At 36.8% G+C, this 20,642-nt stretch overlaps 1 protein-coding gene across 4 annotated transcripts in view; it reads left to right on the forward strand.

Annotated features, from left to right (window-relative positions):
• The first annotated feature begins 8,853 nt into the window (after window positions 1–8,853).
• LOC107749771 (transcription factor COE3) overlaps window positions 8,854–20,642 on the forward strand; it is a 110,466-nt gene continuing 98,677 nt past the window's right edge. For all 4 annotated transcript variants that reach the window (XM_016564942.1, XM_016564943.1, XM_016564944.1 and 1 more), the window contains exon 1: window positions 8,854–9,504. In XM_016564942.1, coding sequence (XP_016420428.1) covers window positions 9,371–9,504 — 134 coding nt within the window. In that variant the 5' untranslated portion in view covers window positions 8,854–9,370. The remainder of the gene's footprint in view (window positions 9,505–20,642) is intronic.

Here is a 20,642-nt window from a genome sequence, read left to right on the forward strand (position 1 = left end):
CAGAGACCATCTTTAGGTCCACAGCTAAGAAACGATTGCCATGTTCCTATGGCATATAACGTCGAGAGTATGCCCTCTACACTGTGCTGAACACTCCATTTAATTTCCCTCAGATTAGCTTTTCTGTTTTCTTCATTAAAAGGTTGCTATAAAGTTGTTGTACTTTATTGCTGGTCACTGAGTTCTACCAATAAGATCTGAATACTGATCCTGTAACATTTCTGTTAGCTTGACATTCCTGTGATCAGATTGGTGAGCAGTTTGAGACAGAGAGGTATGTGTACTAGTTTCTGAACATCTTAGTTTGTTTCATTCTTGAAGTCCCTTCCTTGCCAGTGGAAATAACTGACGCAACACAGCACAGATGAAAAATGCAATAAATCATCAGCATAGTCATAAGGCATCAATCAATCATGCCTTGTCATTGTTTTCATAATCACCTCAGTAAAACACTTTTTCCCAAGCATTCTGCTAAGTCAGCACCTGTGCCGGTATACATTGAAGATCAGGAGCAGATTGATGCAATCCACTCTCACCTGACTTCAATTCTGGACAGCACACCCACAGTGACCAGATCAAATTCATCATGGATGTACAAACCCGATTCCAAAAAAGTTGGGACACTGTACAAATTGTGAATAAAAACAGACTGGGGCAGTAACCTCAAAAAGAATCCTTTTTATCCCCTTTACCCCTATAGGATTCATAATAGTATCTACCATAAGAATTACTACCTTACTATTACTACACTATATTATGAATCCTTTAGGGGTAAAAAAGTTGAGGGAAACTACTTTGTTTGGCCTTCCAAAAGAGGACACAACTAATGGGTTTTAATGTTTTTGTCTCGTCGCTCTGAGACACGGCATCACAATATGGTAAGGAGCATAACATTTCCGTCACACGCTTGAGGTATTCGGCCAATCACAACGCACTGGGTAGCTGGCCAATCAGAGCACACCTCACTTTTCAGACCGATGAGCTTTGTAAAAATCGACGCGTTTCAGAAAGGCGGGGCATAGAGGAGAAACAATAATGTACAGTATGTGGAAAATAATGTTTTTTGAACCTTAAACCGCATAAACACATTTCATTACACCAAATACACCAAATAATGTTCTTTTTAGCAACATCATATGACCCCTTTAATTTCTTGAAAATGAAAAGTGTTAAATAACCCACTGAATCATTATCAGACTTGATGCTGACAACAGTGGAACCGATTGGGATTTAATTGTCCGGAGACTTCTTAGCACAAAAGAGGACAGTGGTACAAGAGGAATACCAAATCTTTGTTTTAAGTGTGAAAATATAGCAAAAGTAACACAGAAATTCAAAAACAATGGACTTGTGACATGGCCCCTTAAATAATCAGGCCTTCACTTTAAGCTTTAATTTAGTGATGAGTGATATTTTTTGCTAGAAAAAGAGCAGGAGAAATACCAAACAAGTGTCTCAGAGCCGGCAAAAGCTATGAAAAGAGTGACTGTTTATCTCACAGAGTAAGATGCAGCCTGCTGAAGTGACATGCATGGTTGTTGTCCACACTGGAACTACCCATACTGTAGCACAATAAACTCAACTAACCTTTTCCAAGGTCCATATTTACAAAGTATAGACTTCTGTGAATCCATATGGTCTCATGAGACCAAGTCAATCATTTCGGATCTAAAAGCATCCAAAATGTTATGGTGTTGCCAGAGGACGAGTACTGTGAGAAGTGCCTGGTTCCCACAGTGAAGTTCAATGGTAGTAAAGCTCTTATATAGGAATGTATGAGTGCTGAAGGTGTGAGGAAGTTGTGCTTTATCAATGCTGTCATGAATTCACACACCACTGTGTGAGGTAATACAAAAACTTGAAACAGAAGATGCTACACTGTCCTCATTTCCTGCGTTATTGAGCATTTTTTTCAACATGACAATGACTATATACATTCTCCCAAGGTGAAAATCCTTCAGTGGACATGTATTTCACCCAGTCTTAACACTCTTGAGCACCTGTGGGGGATTCTGTGGAGACGAGTTGACCAGGGCATTTAAGGAGGTCAGGTCGTCCTCCAGGAGTTAAACAGGACAGATGCTGTGTGAGGTAATACAAAAACTTGAAACAGAAGATGCTACCCTGTCCTCACTCCCTGCGTTATTGAGCATTTTTTCAACATGACAATGACTATATACATTCTCCCAAGGTGAAAATCCTTCAGTGGACATGTATTTAACCCAGTCTTAACACTCTTGAGCACCTGTGGGGGATTCTGTGGAGACGAGTTGACCAGGGCATTTAAGGAGGTCAGGTCGTCCTCCAGGAGTTAAACAGGACAGATGTGACAATTTGTCATGAACTTGTACACTGAGTGCCAAGAAGGGTCAGAGCACTATACTTAAAATTATGTTAAATTAATGTTTAATACATTTCAATTTTGCCATCTTTAAATGAATTGTATTAGTGATCATTAAGAAAATAAGTTTTTTGTAATTATTCAGAGTGTACTCATTTATGCTGTGCACTGAATGACTAAATTTGTAACTTATTGCTTTGTAACTTATACCCCTATTAAAACAAGCCTAAAATAAATATATATAAAAATATCTACTTTAAAGATTCACAGCCTTTGTTTTGACTTCCTTTCAAGTACGGACCAGACCCCCTCAAACTTGAGTTATCAGGCTCAGATAGTGAAAGAAAGTCCTCTGAAGGGACAGTCTGTAGGCCGGCCACCTGTAGATTTATGTGCTGATTATAAAATCATAGGCTGCAGGAAGGAGGTGTTTGGACAGATCACACCTATATTCAGACCTGTTATACAGATGTTTTGGTCTAAAAACTTTGGTTTAATTTCTTTTGTACCACAAAAAAGTTTGATTTCTAATTTGTAGGGTTTGCTGTGTATTGTAGTATATTACATGATTGCAGTCAATGCTGTCATTTTAGGTTTAAATCTTTCAGTACAAGACAGCTGTCCTTTTTTGCGATCAGAGAGAAATAATTTTTCACTGAAATACAAGAGGTGCATTTTGCTGTTTATGTTCATATATTCAAATATTTACTGTGTGAGGTTATTTTTTGTTAATCAAGTCATGTGTTTGATTTTCTTTTAGGCCAAGCGAAAATGTCAGTATGCGTTTGCAGCAGAAAAAAAAAACAGAAAAAAAAGATTTTGGCATTAAACATTTTTACAAAGCTTGTTAAAGTAAGAATACAATATGATTTCCCTTATAATTTTTGAATGAAAAATGTATTGAAATTTGAAGAGTGTACATTTTAAGGCTGATCGCATAGAAAGAAGTAAAGAAAGTGCAGAAATAAACTTATTACACAAAAACTGTTCTAGAATCACTTAAACGGTTCTGTATCAGTCAAATCTCCTTTCTCAAATTATTTTAATAATTGTAAATTTTTTATGTCATTATTAAGAATATATAATGTTTTGACTGCAGTTAGTTAATCATGCTTATCAAAGTAATCATAAATAACCTGCACAAAACTACACAAGCTGTGCATACAATTTTTTTGTTATTCCGTGTCAACTCAACCAAAGGTCCCCGGTTCAGATTATTGATTTTGTTTATATTTTTTCTGAAAAAAGATAAACATGTATAGTGATGAAAGGCAACATATTAAAAGTCATGGATATATATTTACTGAGTAATCCACTATTTTGTAGAGGGGACTGGAGCAGGGACTGGAGCACTTGTCAGGATGGAAGGAAAAATGGATGGGAAAATCAAAATCTTGAGGAAAATCTGCTGCCCTCTGCCAGAAAGTTGTCAATGGGAAGAAGGTTTACCTTCCAACATGACAATGACCCAAAGCACACAGCAGAACTGACCACACAGTGGTTGAAGGAGAAAAAGGTGAATGTCCTTGCATGGCCTAGTCAGAGCCCAGACTTAAACCCCATTGAAAATCTGTGGAATGACTTGAAGACTGCAGTCCACAAATGCTCACTATCAAATTTAATTGAACTTGAGCAGTTCTGCAAAGAAGAGTGGGCAAAGTCTACTTTATATTGCAAAATATTGCAAAGTCTAGATGTGCAAAGTTAGTAGAGAAATATCCCAACAGACTAAAGGCTGTAATTAAAGCAAAAGGTGGTTCAACAAAATACTGACACAAGGGGGCAGTCCTTTTTCCAGCTCAGTGATTCTGTTTTTTATTTATTTTAATTTTTCTGGCACGTTGGTGTTATATTTTTCACTTGGGTGTTATAAGTTGCACTGAGTAAATACAGCTGGATAAAACAAAAACTGCATCCGTCTTCATTTGTATAATGCTTTGAATGTTTTGAAAGGCTTTGCAGCTAAACCAGTTTGGATTCCCTTGTGACCCTGTCTGTAAAAAAAAACATTTGTTTTTACTTTCTACTGTTGCTCAGGTAGATTGATGCTTCTGTTTATTCACCCAGGGTGCAAACTACCATCTACATCAAACATTTATATGTACTGTAAATCTGGGGTGTCCAAACTCTGTCCTGGAGGGCCACTGTCTTGCAGAGTTTAGCTCCAACTTGCCTCAACACACCTGACTGGAAGTTTCTAGTATGCCTAGTACGACCTTGGTTAGCCGGTGTTTAATTGGGGTTGGAGCTAAATTCTGCAGGACAGTGGCCCTTCAGAAGCAGGATTGGATACCCCTGCCGTATATGAACACACACAGCCAAAATATCATTAAGTTAAAATGTTGCGGGACTAACTTACATATGTAATTTATGGGCAATTTACTTGGTTTATAAATATATAGACTTTACATTGACTTGTTTGTTTAAAAAAATACCCATAATATCTGTTGCACAAAGCAGACTGGATGCTAGCAAGATGCTTACATACTGTATTTACATTATACATAGTATGGTACATCTGTGTAACTTTTTCTTTCATGTATTTCAGGTTAGATTTATCACCACTCATAGCAGCTGAAGACTGCAACATATTTTACTGGTTACAGGCAAATTTCTCCATCGTAGGGCTTCTGTCGGTGACGAGACACAGGAAAACCAAAGATGTTTCACAGTTGTTGGTTCCAGGTTTGAATGCACTCAGTTTTTTATCATTTGGTTACATTGGTATATACAGTAGAAGATATATTTCAAGCAGACTTTAGGATTTATTTTTAAAGAGATTGGTTAGTTGAAGCACAAACAGAAAATGCTTAATAGAATATAGAATTTTATAATTTTTTTAAAATGTCTATGATAAGTTCAGATATTTCATACATACAAAGAAAGTAAAATTTTAAAAGTAAAATATTGGTAAGCTAACAGTTACAGTACAGTAATACAGTATATTGCATAATAATATGACAATAATATGATAATATCAACAGAGAGCACAGAAATTATGAATTTCCTGCCAAGAAAAATTGCTTGATGTTTTTGTTTTTTTATCTTGATGGCCACTAGGTGGAAACGACTGCTTGAATCTGACAGAATGATGTATGGGTTGATACATTAACTTAATTTAACCTGGAACACAACTGTGGACAAAAAAATTAGATATATTGAGCGTGTGTGTTTTCAATTTTTAAGATTATTTTCAGTTCTAACATTAAAATATTAGGCTTCATCAAAAATGTTGTTGCACTTTTATATTTTTTTCCCTAAATATGTTAATTAAGATTAATTATGTTAGTTAACATTAATATTTAAAGATTTGTGCACTCCATTGGAATGCAAAGTAAGAGTAGGCCTATACAATACGAGTTTTTTTTTTTTTTAATTTGTAGCAAAATGATGGTCGGATGTTCCCTATTTGAAAGGACAATCAAAGGTTCTCGAGTCAAGTATCGAAATGGTCCTAGGATATGTTGTCAGTTTAACAGTGAGGTTGTTGTGCTTGTCCCTTCTTTAAGGTCATTCACAGACTTGCAGGTCATTGTTGGAACACTAGATGGAGCTCTTTACCTTGCAAACAATAGCATGAGCCTGATACGGTTCAGCTGTTCTATATACTTATTTTATTTACTGTTCAGATGTCATGACTTACACTTTACAATATTAATTTAAACCTCATGATGAATCAAATTATCATTAGGACTTTAATTTCTGATGTCTAGTAGAGACTATGAGCGCTCAGTCTGTTTCTAAACAGTTAGGATAACAGACAGTCTCTTGTGCTTTGATGAATGACCACATAGCTGATTTTGTATTGTGATCATATTTTCTGTTGTGCTTTACGTAGTGGTATATTTATATAATTTATGACCCATATAAAGTGCTCGTGCAAGCCCCTAATCTCTGATCTGAGAAAATACCAGTAATTTATATTTGACCTCTTGAGGTCCTAATTTAATATCAATCAATCATTTCACATTTAATGGATCTGTGATCCGAAAGATTGCAGGAGACCATCTTTTGAAGGGAGTGAGATAAAAAATGAGAAAATGAGAGATAAAAACTTTCTCTTGAGCTTTTGCAGAACACCGTCAAGAAAGTTATGCTCAAACTAATTTCATGATTATTTGATATGATGAATTTCCTGGCAAGAAACATTGCTTGATTTTTATTTTAATTAATTTATTTTAATTCATTTTATTTTTGATGGCCACTAGGTGGAAACAACCGCTTTAATCTGACAGAAAGTACGGATTGATATTGTAACTTCAATTAACTTGGAAAAAGTGTGTGTGTGTGTGTGTTTCCCAGTTTTTTTATTTTATTAATTAATTTTTTTAAAGATAAATTTCAGTTGTAACATATTCCGTCATTAGACCTAAAAATATCACTGCGGTCATATATTTTGTTTTTTCCTAAATATGTCCAGGCATATGTGATAATTTGTGCAAGTATATGCAAGAGTTTGTAGAAGTGTTATATTGGATCAGTGAATATTACTCCAATAGCAAAACACAGTCTTACCTGTGCTCTTAAAATAACTTACATCATGCTTTACAATTTGACAGCGTTGCTTTCCGCGGAATACAAAATATTATAGGGCTAAAAGAGTAAAAGTGTTGCATGTTCTTGGGTCGCCATGAACATTTGATAGAGAACAGCCAAACAACCGAAAGTAACTGACGAATGCGGCATTAGATCTTTTTCTGTTTTAAACATCTAGGGCTTCCGAGACATCAGACGTCGCAGAAATATTATATCACGGGAGAGTTGCGAAAAGCGCATGATATCATGAGACACTGAAGTGAGTCTTTATTGATGTCCTTGTTTTGTGTGTAACATATTGTGTTCGTTTGGAAGTAACATGATGTTGTAGGTGCTATGCTTTGGGTCTTGACCCTACAGCCTCCTCTAAAATATAGAATAGAAAATATTTTAATAGGCATATGGACGTAAATATAGTCTATATGTTTTAGTTTCGGCATGTTTCACAACGTAACAAGTTTGTGATAACTCCGATTGTTGACCGCCAGCCTCCTCTCACATACAGAATAGAATATTTTATTAGTGGACTTGAGGTCATGATCCGTTTGCGCCAGTTCAGGGCAGACAGGGATCGTGTTGTTTTGGACATGTCTTTCATAAACACCGGCTGCTTTTGTGCCGCTTCGAGTATTTTGTCTTTGAGTGTGAAGTGTAGGCCTATACGCAAGATTTTCGTGTCATCAAGAGTTTTCAGACTGTTTAAGCAAGAAGAATGATTTGTGAGGATGCTTTAGCAAATAAAAAAATAACTACAAACACAGGACCACATAATTGATAATAATAATAATAATAATAATAATAATAATAATAATAATAATGTGTGAAATGAAGATTCTGAGAGAAAAACACAGATGACTGCATTGTTGTTACGATAAGGGGGGATTGTTTGCTTTAGTCAATTTTTTTTCTTTTAGATGAAATTGAGTTTTATTTTTATTTTTTATTTTTTTATCTCATGGGGTCGTTTGCGCGCTTGTGAGCTCTGGAGGGCTATCTGTAATAATTATTTAATCAGGCGTCATTTGGTGGAATTCAAAATAATGCCAAAGAACACTAGAAATCCTTTAATACAATGCGAGTTTGCACAATTCACATTTCTTTGGGAGGTATATTATGTATGAGCAAAAACTCTATCTACTTAATTAATTTTACCTAAATTATAGAATAATTGTTCTTAATATAATTTATTTGATTTATTTTATATTTGTATTGCAAGCAGACTGTTAATAATAACAACAACAACAATAATAATTTATATTATATTATTATTATTTTCAGTTCATGCAGCTGCAAATAACCCCGTGCTTTATCAAATTTGAATATTTCTTCTAATGAAGAAATCTATTGAGTATGTTAAATCGGCAACACATTCCCTAGTCATGAGGACAAGTTCATTCCTTACGGTTATACAAAATTAAGAGATGTTCGACAGTGTTATGGAATATTACTGCGCTTTGTCATCTGTGGAAACTCCATTGAGTACCAGGGAACGTAAAGTATACTTGCTGTAAATGCTTCGGGTTCGCATTCAGTCATTGTTTATAATCTCAGATCATACCCGGCTGAACTTTTAGACAAATTTGACTTCTGGAAAACGGTAGGCTATTCTATAGTCGATTATACTCATGCTATCATGCTATGTGTATGAAATGCATCGTGAATGTTCCTGGGTATTAAGGGCATGTTTCATGTTAAATCTGGAAGGCATGAGACCACTTCCACTTGCCAGAGCGCTCAGTCCCACTAACATCAGCTGAGTTTTTGCGGCGAATTTTGAAAATGACGCAAGGGATGACCGCGACCAATCAGAGCTCAGAACGAAGATTGACATGTAAATGACTTTGCCTTTTAAGGGCAAGTCTCCGCCCTCGTCAAGTCCACGCTTGTCCCCTCCGAGAGCGCTGGAGCCGCGGAACCCGAGAGAAGGTGCGCTCCGCTGGGACAGAGGAGGCATAAAGAGACGGGGAGGGAGGGAATGAGATTTCTTGCTACCCAATCCATCTTTTCCCCAGGGACAGCAAGCCTTCCCTGGTCCATCCCTCCCTCTTGTTTGGTAATCATTTCATTTTACTCCTTTTTGAAGCAGTCGCCCGTTTTATCCCACTTTTCATTTCACAATCCCGTGCGCGTCTGTTCGCCTTCTTCTTCAGAGCAAGTTCGCGTTCTCCCCTCTTTCTCCCCGCGACGAGAAGGTCTGCTTGATCCCGGCTGATCGTTTCCTTTGAGATGCTCCACAGCTCTCGCCTTCTCTCCACCCTCTTTTAACTAGAGACCGCTTAATCTTGAGTGAACTGAACTTGGGTTTGGAATCTAAAAGAAAGAGGAACACCCAAAGGGATACGGCAGCGCGTCTTTGGATAAGGACCTCTTTCCCCTTGTTGCACTTTGGGGAAGATTTTTTCCCTTTCAGTTGGTTTTTGTTAATCCAGGTGGTGCAGGAGGATTATTCCACTCGAGCTGGTGTAGAGAGACATCCCCCAGAAGGCTATTTTCATGTTCTCCATCCAGGACGGTCTCCCACGGGGAGCCTTGACCATGAAAGAAGAGCCCCTTACGAGTGGCATGACGCCGGTGCGCTCTTGGATGCAGAGCGCGGGGATACTGGATGCCAACACAGCTGCGCAAAGGTAAATAAACATCACCAACAAGCTCCAAGTTGTTCATATTCCAAGTAGTTGGGTGTGTGAAACGGAGCGTCCGATGCGTGTTAGAGGAAGCGCTTGGGCACAGTTAGAAGTGTTTCGAAATCAATTGTTTTGTATCTAGAAGTGCTCGTACAGGGACGTCGCACATAACAAGGTCGTTTTAAGTCAGTTTGTCAGGTGTTATTTAGTTGTAGACGTGTTGAAACTGATCGCGCATCGTTACGCGCTGTAGAAATAGCTGCTCGCGCCGCTCCAGAAAGGCGTACTTTAGTTACTCTGATTTCTCTGTGGTTGAAAGAGAGCTGGAGATCTTCCAGATTGTCTTGTGTAGGAATTTCCCGCTCGTGTCATTTTATTTACCCTGAAAATATTGATATTTAAAAATCGCACTCATCTAATGATCTCTCACGTGCATCGCAGGGACAGAGAGGTCTAGTGAGAATCAATGACGAGCACGAGTTTATAGTTTTATGTTTGTAAATACAATATGCAATACATCGAGCGCTTTTGAAATTTCCTATAGGTGATTCAAAATCATCCTAAATAATTTATTCTGATTTATATCATTTATATGATTTTAAAGAATGCTCAAAGTGCAATAAGTGGAGGTTGTGAGGTTATTGCGCTAGACAAAACTATTAGGCCTGTTTAAAAAAAAAAAAAAAAAAAAATAACTAAAATAAAACCAAGAAAAGTCAAACCGAGGTACCACAGCATGTCTTTCTATTTCACTAGTGTAATGCATACAAAATAAACAATTAGCGCTTGAAACAAAGTTTTTGGACCTGGAGTTCCTCCGCATTTACTCTCCCCTGGGTTCTTAGAATGATATTGAAACACTGAGGAGATGTATGTTGTTCTGTCTCACCCTTCAAAGAGAGACCTGGGATTTTGGGAAATACGTGTATCGGTTAGGCTACACTCAAGTTGACTTGCTAAAGTTTTACGCAGAGGGACAAAAATTAGTTTGAGCATTTAATTTCCCCAAAACAGCTCAAAATTATTATTACATAGGCTAGGCCGTGATATCATGTTATAATTGTTATAAAAATATAGAAGCGAAGAAAATGGGAGAGGGAAGAACAGGGAACATCACACTAATTCTTTAAAATGAATTGCTTATTAATGGAATAATAAGTAAGAGACTTTTTTATTTTATTTAAATTTTTTTATAGAAAACACACGTGTGTTGTCTGAGGGCTAAAATTTCCGATTTTTTTGTCACTTTATAAACGCACAGAGAGAACGGGCGAGAACTTGAGGAATATTGGAATTGCTAATTTAGTGTATTTGATGATATTTTCGGATTTTTATGCTCAATTAAAACTTTATGTATTTATTTGTTATATACATTAATTTGCTGCATCAAGCATGGCCAACCATGTGGTCTGAAATAAAATAATAATTAATTACGATTTTATGTTTATATGTATATACTAAAGTGAGCAAAACGCACTTAATGAGACGGGTTATTTTCTGCTAGTGTGAAAAAGGATGCATCCTGAAATCAAAACCTCTTCAGGACATAAGCTTGCGAGGCGTTTTTAAATGTACAAATTATTTTAGACTTCATTAAAACATGTACAGTGAGAGATCTGCTGCGTTTACATGTTTTCGTGATTCCCTTAAATACGTTGCGGAGATAAACCCCCGCGGTATATTAATATTGCATATTGTGTAGGCTGGATAAAGGAGATGTTTCAAACTTACAGCGGAGGTCAGCTGCCATGTGCAAGTGGCCGAAATCACCTGCCCATCCGCAGCCTGTCATATGGCTGACATTGAAAAGTCGCGAGCACCTTGTAGATCACCAGTATTTGCAAACCAAACTACTGATGTTTTACTGTTTTACTATTAATTAGAGACAAAAATACAAAGTCTTTGGGCATTTAATTACCCTACATGAGATAAAAACTCACATCCTGAATTATTTATTGTGTGGAGAAAAAAGTCGTGTTGCATATAAGTTGCACTGCATAGTGCATAGCATAAGCAATATGACAAGAAAAAAAAGTGGATTTATTTAATTATTTTAAAAAATCGGTCAAAATATCACGCCCGTTTCATAGTCATTTCTCATGCAGATAGCTATAAATGGAGTGTTTTTTTCGTCATATAGCAGCATAAAAAGTCATTTGTAAAACAGGTTCCCTCATAATAAATATTTTGCTCTAGCCAATTATCAGCCTCATACACAACACAAAATTCTCCCGCGCTCCTTAGAAAAGCAAACAAAGCGAACGTGTCACGAAGCACCATGCCATCTTAAACTAAGACTAAAAGGTGACTTAAATGATTAAAATCTTTATAATTTTAAATTTTGCCTAACAAATAGTTCTTATAATCCTTCATTTGTTAGTATTTTACGTTTCTGTATGTTATATACAATTAATTTAGTTAACTGTCAGGCAAAATACATGCACATCTTCTGCTACTTTAAATATCTCCTCTTCCTCAGTTTCTTGCTCTCTCTTTCACACTCGTTTTAATTCATCCTAGTGCATTTTCAACACATTTTAGTTCTATTTTAATCTCAAATATACACTGATGGCGGGATATGGGTTTTATGGGTAGGGATGCAGTAAAGGGTGTTCTCTTAAAAGACAGTAAAGTGAGTGAATCTGAAAGAAGCAAAAGTGAGAGCTTAATTTGATTTGAAACGTTCACGTGATCCTGTAAATAATACCATGTGTTGGCTGTGGTGGTGATAGGTGGGTGTCTAGAGGTGAGCTTGGTGGAAAGTGCAACCTTTTTTTTGGATTAGTCCTGTCAGAGTAGAGAAGGAAAATCATTATTTGGACACATGTATTGAATTTTAGCTCTGCAGAAATGAGGATTTGTGCATGATCCCATCCTTATTTCCCACATTATTTTAATATCTAATCATAGTTCAGAAACACTGCACATTTTTATTCAGTTTAAACTTGTTTGCATTCCTACACAAACTGGACTGATGTTGTTGGAGTTGGCTGAACAGGTTTGTGATGCTCAGGCAGCTCGGGGGTACGTTTGTGGGGTCCATCTCCCCCCGAGCATTTCTCTCTCTCTCTCTTTCTGTCGTTCACTCTGGGCCTAGGGGTGAGTGAGAGGGCCGCACAGCTGGGGAACAGATTTCGATTGACCCTTTCACCGATTCCGTACCCCTACACTGTAAAACCTGGCAAAGTGAATTATGCCGCCTCTGTTTTGTCCAAATGGGGGGGGGGGGTTGGGTCTAGGAGAAAGGGGGTCAGACTAATGAAGTCCAGACCCCCAGGCTCTAGGTAAAAAAAAAAAAAAAAGTATTATGAGGGAAAAAAAAGGAAATTTCTCTTCACACTATCCCAAAATCCCTTGCGTGTAATCGCGTGATACATTTTATTTTTACATGTTGCAAATCCAACCAAATATGCAACAATGACATTGGACAATACAAGAATTGGACTCAGTCACTCAAAAAAAGTGCATGTTTAAAACATTTCTAAAATCTTTCTTAAATACACTAAAACACTCACCAAATCACAAAACACACCTGATTTATAGGTCTCGCTCTGTTCTTTCTCAGTTGATGCCTACATGCCGGAATGTAACACAGAGAAACAAGTGTTTTAGAAACAGCTGCCCCGTAACATGCTAGCGATTAGCGGCCGGCTGCAGGGCCACCTCGGTAATGACCCTATTAAAAACGTACAGGTGACCAGCTAATGATTTCAGCTGTAGGCCACTAACGATTTTAGAAATGACTGTAAGTTTTTTTTAGAACAGAGCAGCGAGAGTGTGAGCGAGATAAAGGAACGAGTGCTATAATTTGGAGTGTGTTTGCAGGTCTGGCAGGTGCCGTCAGGGCTAAACCTACAGCAAACATGCACAAGTGCAATACTAATAAAACACAAACAGACGCCACAGTGCAGGGGTAGCACTTCACACACACAGCTCTGACTCTTATGTAGAGCTCAGCTGAGGAGAGACATGTGACCAGTGCATTGATCGAGGCATCCAAAGGAGATCAGTTACAATGAGGCCATGACTAATTTTCACTCTCTTATGATGGAAAGAAAAACAAATATATTGCAATTTGGCGGGATGCAATAATCAAAAAGGAATTCACTGTGATTAAAGCATAAAGAATGCAATAATTAGGACGTAACCAGTGTAAATACCTGTTTCCTCCATGCTTTATGCACTTGATGCACTTCTGCGTTAGACAGGCAGCTCTATTCTTTGTCACATGTTCAATTAGAGTGTCCTAATCACATGAAACATTTGCCTGTAATTTAGCCGTCCAGCTCCAGGAAATAACTTCTCACTGTGCAATGGTTTACTTGTCTCGGTGCAATTACAAACAAATTAGAAATTAGCTGGAAGCGTTTAGCACTGGCTGGTTATACACGTTTACCATTAAAGAAGAAGTGTATTATGTTTCCGACGTGTCACAGTGTCTGACAGTGCTGTCAGCTGTTTGAATTTGTTTTTGTGTGTGTGATAATCTTCATTGTTACACTGTAAAAAATGACCGTGAATTTAACGGTAAAAGACTGTAAAAATGCTACAGTAAAATCCTGTTAAATGGTTAATGGTAAATTCCCCTACTATATACGGTGAAAAACTGTATTGGACATTACATGTATTGGACATTAATTTTACGGTAATATACCGTATTTGGAAGTGAAAAAGACCGTATAATTTACAGTGAATAACCGTAAATTGACATTCCCAGAATTCCCTGCATTACATTTCAAATTTGATGTTTTTTTGTTGAAATAACTGTTTCTTTTTAGTTTTTTCTTATCAGTTTTGTATATTAGGGTTGTGCGTTACACCTAATGTTGTTAAATGAATGTTAATTGCATTATTTCAGTTTCATGTGTGTTACCATGATGGTGTTTAGTGTTTGTGTGAATGACACTGTGCACCTTCTATATAGGTTATTATTTAAAAGCTGCTTGTGATAGGCTTTGGTTCATCGTGTGACTTTCTCATCACCACCTGCATTTGGTGGTTATCAGTGTATTACAAAGGTACAAAACAGATTTCAGTACTTCAATAGGATGGTATATTAACATTATATCAGTTAATGAAATTACGGTATTTAACTGTAAATTTAAGTTAAAACCGTAAAACCTAAAACGTTGCTACCGTATTTTTTACGGTAAAATTCCGGCAACCACAGCTGCCGGTTTTCTACCGTAAATTTTACGGATTTTTTTTTACAGTGTAGTTAAAGTGGCCTTATATTATGATTAGCAATCATTGTGTGAACAGTTATTCTTTGCGTCCAGCTATTATAATGAAACCATTTTTTTTTTTTTTTGCATAGAAGACATACATTTTCCTAAAATCTAATTTTAAGTTATAGATACTTGCATGAGGTGCCTGTTAAAACCAAATCAGAATTATAGATCATGATATTTGACAACTAGGAAAACCTGATAAAACCTGTATCACATGATACACATGTATAGAACATTATTTTGCTTTTAAAAAAAAAGTCTAGGTGCATGAGCGTATGTGCATTATGTGATGTGTCCTCGTTTTGTCACAGCTGTGGAGCGTTCCACACTGACATCCACATAGACAACGACAGCGAGCGATAAACACACAGGGCTGAATTTGATTAGATGTCTAATCTGTGAGTGAGCCACGAGTCTATTGACTCAGATCCTCTCGTGCTGAGAGTCTCAAACAGTGAGCAATGATGGCACATCAACCCCTCTGACTACACAGGCCATTCAGCAGAGCACCTTGTTTTTGGAGTAATACATCATAGAGATGTTCAGCTAAATACTGAAGGCAAAAGAAGCATTTTGTATGTGTGAAAGAGAGTGTCTTTACCGTGGCTCATTTGTGTGTGTGTGTGTGTGTGTGTCTGTGTGTAATTTCAGATTTTGTTCAGTGTGTTTGTTTGAAACATGTTTAAAGGGACAGTTCACCTTCAGCTGCTGGCCCCCATTGACTTATAGTGCTTTTTCCCTCCATACTATGGAAGTCAATGGGGACCAGCAACTGAAGGTGAACTATCCTATTAAGTGCTATTAATTGGCGTTTTTTAAACCACTGCATGATTCCATTTAGATTGAGATTATCCCAAATAAACAATGATAAAAAATATCCAAATGATTAAATGGATGATTAGGGACATTAAAAAACAAATATCTGGGCTTTTTTGTACGTTTAGATTTTTTTTTTTTTTGAGAACCAAGCATGATGTACAAAAGTACATATAACCAAACATGTGATTGGTATATAGAAAAAAGGGGAAAAAAGTACAGGAAGACAATGTACATTTTAAACAATTGTGTAGTTTGTATAGCTTTTAAGTTTTTACTTTTAGATAGTGTACTTCATTGTACATTTATTTTTAGTTTTAATAAAAAAAAAAAAGTTTTTTACTTTATTAATATAATAACGAACAAATATAATAATAATAAAAAAAAAATACTCAATTTTTATCACCATCCAATGAGAAACACCTTATCATCATTGTACTTTTAGAAATTAACACTCCGGTGAATGATGTCAACTACTGCAAAAATAAGCCATTTTTTTTGTATGTGTAAAGTTATGTACAAACCAACTTAAGATATAACTTTTGAACCTTACCCATAATCTTACCCCTAAATATGTCTTCTTCGAATGTCATTGTGTTTTTTTTTTTTACTTTTGTTGCATTGCATATATCTATGAAAATACATAATTTGGGGTTTACATTATATTTATATTATATTTATATTTATATTATAGACTTTTTTTGTAAGTAAAAAGAAACATTGATTAATTTTTTTCTTTAATAATTCATGCATCAGAGGTTAAGGGAACACAGTCAGGAACAGAGAGGCATGCAAAGACACTGTCTACTTTCGGATGTCTGTAAAAGTGTTAGTATGTGTATATATTTGTGTGTGTGTGTGAAAACTGGTGAGCAGGCGGTGGCAGTGATGCAGGCAGCTGGTGATGTATGTGCCAGCTTATCGCTGGGAGACGTGACAGACAGGCCGTTTGTGTTTGTGTGGCAATAGAAATCATGGAGAAATGACAGGCCTTTCTTTATGCAAAGATCCTCTCCGACACGTTCGCTTTGACTTACGGCCACCCGTTACTGTGCAGTGGTGACAAATGCCTCTATTACTCTCTGCACTCCGTCATTCCAGGAAGGTTTTTCTATGATTCCACATCGTAACATCCAATTAGCGATAAAGAAACAAAGATGCTGACTATCCATAAACACAATCAGCACATCTGGTGCAGCGCTTTTACCTCAGATAACAACCATGTAAAATACACATTTTTATACTTTAGGGGGATCTAACTGCCCATTTTGACAATTTACAATGCACAAGGCTTGTGTTGAACAATTAAATCACACTTGAGTTGAGAGAGAATGAGAGCTACAGAGATGACATCGCAACAGGCCAAGTGAACCAAAAAAAAAAGACCCGGTTTGACCACAAGTGGGATTTGGGTTTCAAAACAACCTCCTCTTCTCTCGCTCTCTTCCTCTTCTCGTTCTGTGTCTGCTCTCCTCTAATCCCAATATGCTGCCCGTGCTCCTACAGCGCTTTGGTCCTCAACTCATTAAATCTTATTACACAGCTAATAAGCGCTAACCAAACATACCGCTGCCATGCTGACTGCCCGCTGCCGCCCCCAACACTGCACGGCGCACACACACACACACACACACACACTCGTAAGCATGAGCAAATGTATGCCACAGTAATTGTATCTTTCTGCATAAATTACCTCCCAAGTAAACATAGAGTATGTGCTTATCTTAGTATCCACCGTCTTCAAAATACTTGGACCCTGATGAGCACAGGAAGGCAAGCGTGCTCTGTTTCTCCCCTCCTCTTCTCTCATTTGGTCGTTTATTAGAGTAAAGGTCAAATTAAATATGATTCCCTTATGTCGGTTAATTTAGAGAATGATCTCCCGTTGCAGACTTCTGATGAAGGCGGTGGCTTTATCGACCAAATCTCAGCTGATACCATCCAGCCTTGTAACCTTTCTTTTCGACGAGACTTTTCTGAGAGGGAAACTGTCAGGCTGGATGCAACAAATGAGAACAAGAAATTCTTAAAAAAGTGAAAATGAGGAAGGAAGAGGGTAAGAGAGAGAGAACGAGATTTACATTTACTTGTTGGATCAGCACGTTGGCTCTCAGCCAGGGCAGAGATGATTTTTCCGCGTCACATTTGTATAAACAGAGTGCTGCTGTACGGCTCATTAGTTCGATAGTGAGAGAGAGAGAGGCGAGCTGTAGTTAAAGACTTCCCTCTGTCACAGTCCATCACAGGCGTGATTAATGTCACTGAGATGTGGGGCTCAGTCCGTGATGCCACCCATATGCCACACACACACACTACTTGTGTCATATATATCTCTGTTTCACAGGCATTTTAACAGACACCTCATGGAAAAGTAGTTAGAATTGGTTAATACAGTTAATACAAAATTGATACACTACTGTTTTTGAAAGAAATCAATGCTTTTATTCAGCAAGGTTGCATTCAAGTGATCAAACATGACAGTAAAGACATTTATAATGTTACAAAAGTTTAATACAGTTAATACAAAATTGATACACTACTGTTTTTGAAAGAAATCAATGCTTTTATTCAGCAAGGTTGCATTTAAGTGATCAAACATGACAGTAAAGACATTTATAATGTTACAAAAGATTTCTATTTCAAATGAACGTTGTTATTTTGAACTTTGTTTATCAGAGAATACTGAAAAAAAAAATATATATATATCATGGTTTCCACAAATATATTAAGCAGCACAACTGTTTTCAACATTGATAATAATAGGACATTTTCTTGAACACCAAATCAGCATGTTAAAATGATTTTTGAAGGATCGTGTAACTGAAGACTGGACTAATGGCTCCTGAAAATTAAGCTTTGCATCACAGGTATAGATTACATTTTTAAAACATTAAAATAGAAACTAAATTTTAATTATAATAATAACTAACTGTTTTTACTGTATTTTATAAGTGCAGCCATGGTAAGCTTGAGAGAATACTTTTGAGAACATTAAAAAATCTTACCGACCTCAAATCTTTGAACGCTAGTGTACATTAAAGATAACATGAAATCAGAATGACCCTGTTAATTTTCTTTACTCTCTTTGACTTCATTTTGGGGGCTGCAGAGACTCCCACTAAATTATATAAATAATAATAGTAATTCCTTTTTTGAATTAATCTTAATCGTATCCTTTCTAATTAATTTAATATGGTCTCCTGACCAAATCAAAATTTGACAGGTATTACATTTGTTTCATTATATTTTTCAACAATGCAATGAATAATGTTTCTTGTCCAATACATTGTAAAAAATATATATATAATAAAACACATTTAAATAGACAGTTGGCAGGAGTGAACCCCTACAGTGTGGATACCAGTTAGAAAATCCTAGTACTGTATATTGTATATTGTATACTGTATATGCATATATTTTATAGCTGGGATTCGTCAGAGCTCAAAGTATGACATTTTTCACGCAAGACTTGCATGCATATTATCAAATTTTGTTTAGCATCAGCTCAAAAAACATGCAGTATAAACCTGATACTTTGATGTTAAGTATGCATCTTTTAACAATGGTTAATAGCTTTATAGACCTCTGAAACATTTTTTGCTGACATAACCTAGGCCATGTGGGCGGGAAAAAGTAGTTGTAACTAATGCAGTAATGAACAAATCCTGATAGCTGATATGAATTTTTTGAAGACTAAATATTCTGCTTTACTCTGAAATATGTCAGGTTATGGCAGTTAAATGTGTTGTAAATGGCATATTTGCATTGTTTTCTGTCAAATTTAAAGATTAAACATATGCAATCATTATGATCGATCTTATTATTTTTCACTAAGATGATTGTTTTATTGAGATGTACATGCAAAGGCATCACTCACCTCTCTTTTTTACTCACACACACGTCAGCTAACTCCTCAATAACTCAGCAGATCCTACTGTGTCCTGTGTATTGGCAGTTCTTCTCCTCTGCATGTTCATTAGCAGATGATTTCAGAGTTTGAGTCTTAGTATCCATTTCCCTCAAGTGTTCAGGCCCTGGAGCTGTGAGGATTTTAGCCTGGGGTTACTTTTTTCATTTAATATAATTAGACTTTGCTGTATCACATTAAGCCTGCAGTGTGCAAAGGGCTGCAGACTGAGCCACCGACTGCCGCTGCATAGAAAGACAGCGCTCTCGTATTCTGAAATGTCATCATTACAAACCCTTTAGCTCCTGCTATGAGTGGTTTATTGTTAAAGCAGTTCTGTGCGACTGTATTTATTGATTCAAATAAAAGTGGAGGGTGTTTTTACGTCCAGAATTGTCAGAACTAGGGTTATTTCTGGCTTGCATGTTTTTTTTCTCCCTTTTATTTCTCTCCACTCTGTGGCGAGAACATGTCAAACAGTGTGTTTAACGGAGACCGTTGTGAGACTGTGTGCTGTAGCCATCCGTTAGCGACTGATTTACACAGCTCTGCTGTCTATGTGTGTGTGTTTGTCACCTCGATAGCAATACGGAGTGAGCGAGAGCCGTCCAATCGTGCCTCTGCCTCTGACTCATAACTGCTGGAGTGGATATGGCAGCAATCAACATAATTAAAATAATAACACTAACAAGCTTTCTGAGTCGATCGTTTCCTGCGTGTAAAGGTTCGTGCCTTTGCGAGAGCATGCGGGAACGCTGTCTCTCTCCCTCACCCCATCAGAAACATGACGCCTGGCTGTGTAACTGAGCTGATGGGGTAATGGAGAGAAGCTCATGATGCAATACGTGTGTGTTTAAGTGTGATACTGTTTTTTTTTTTCTCTTGCTCCCCCGCAAATGTGTCATTTTGTAATTCTGTCTTCCTATGCGAAGGTGATAATTTGTGTTTGCGTGTGCTTGTGCATTTCATGCAGTGCAGACACAGGATTTGGGCCCAGACTGTTGATGTATCCTACTGTGTAACATGCTATATTTAATATCAAAATATTATATTTGTAATTTTTTTTTAATTTAATTTTTATTCTATTTTTTGTAGTGCAATACAATAATAGTAATAAGTATAAATGGAAAAAAATTATACATTTTATATATATATATATATATATATATATATACAGTCGTGGTCAG

This window comes from Sinocyclocheilus rhinocerous, unplaced genomic scaffold (genome assembly GCF_001515625.1).
Source record: "Sinocyclocheilus rhinocerous isolate Xijiao unplaced genomic scaffold, SAMN03320098_v1.1 scaffold860, whole genome shotgun sequence".
NCBI classification, from domain to species: Eukaryota; Metazoa; Chordata; class Actinopteri; order Cypriniformes; family Cyprinidae; genus Sinocyclocheilus; species Sinocyclocheilus rhinocerous.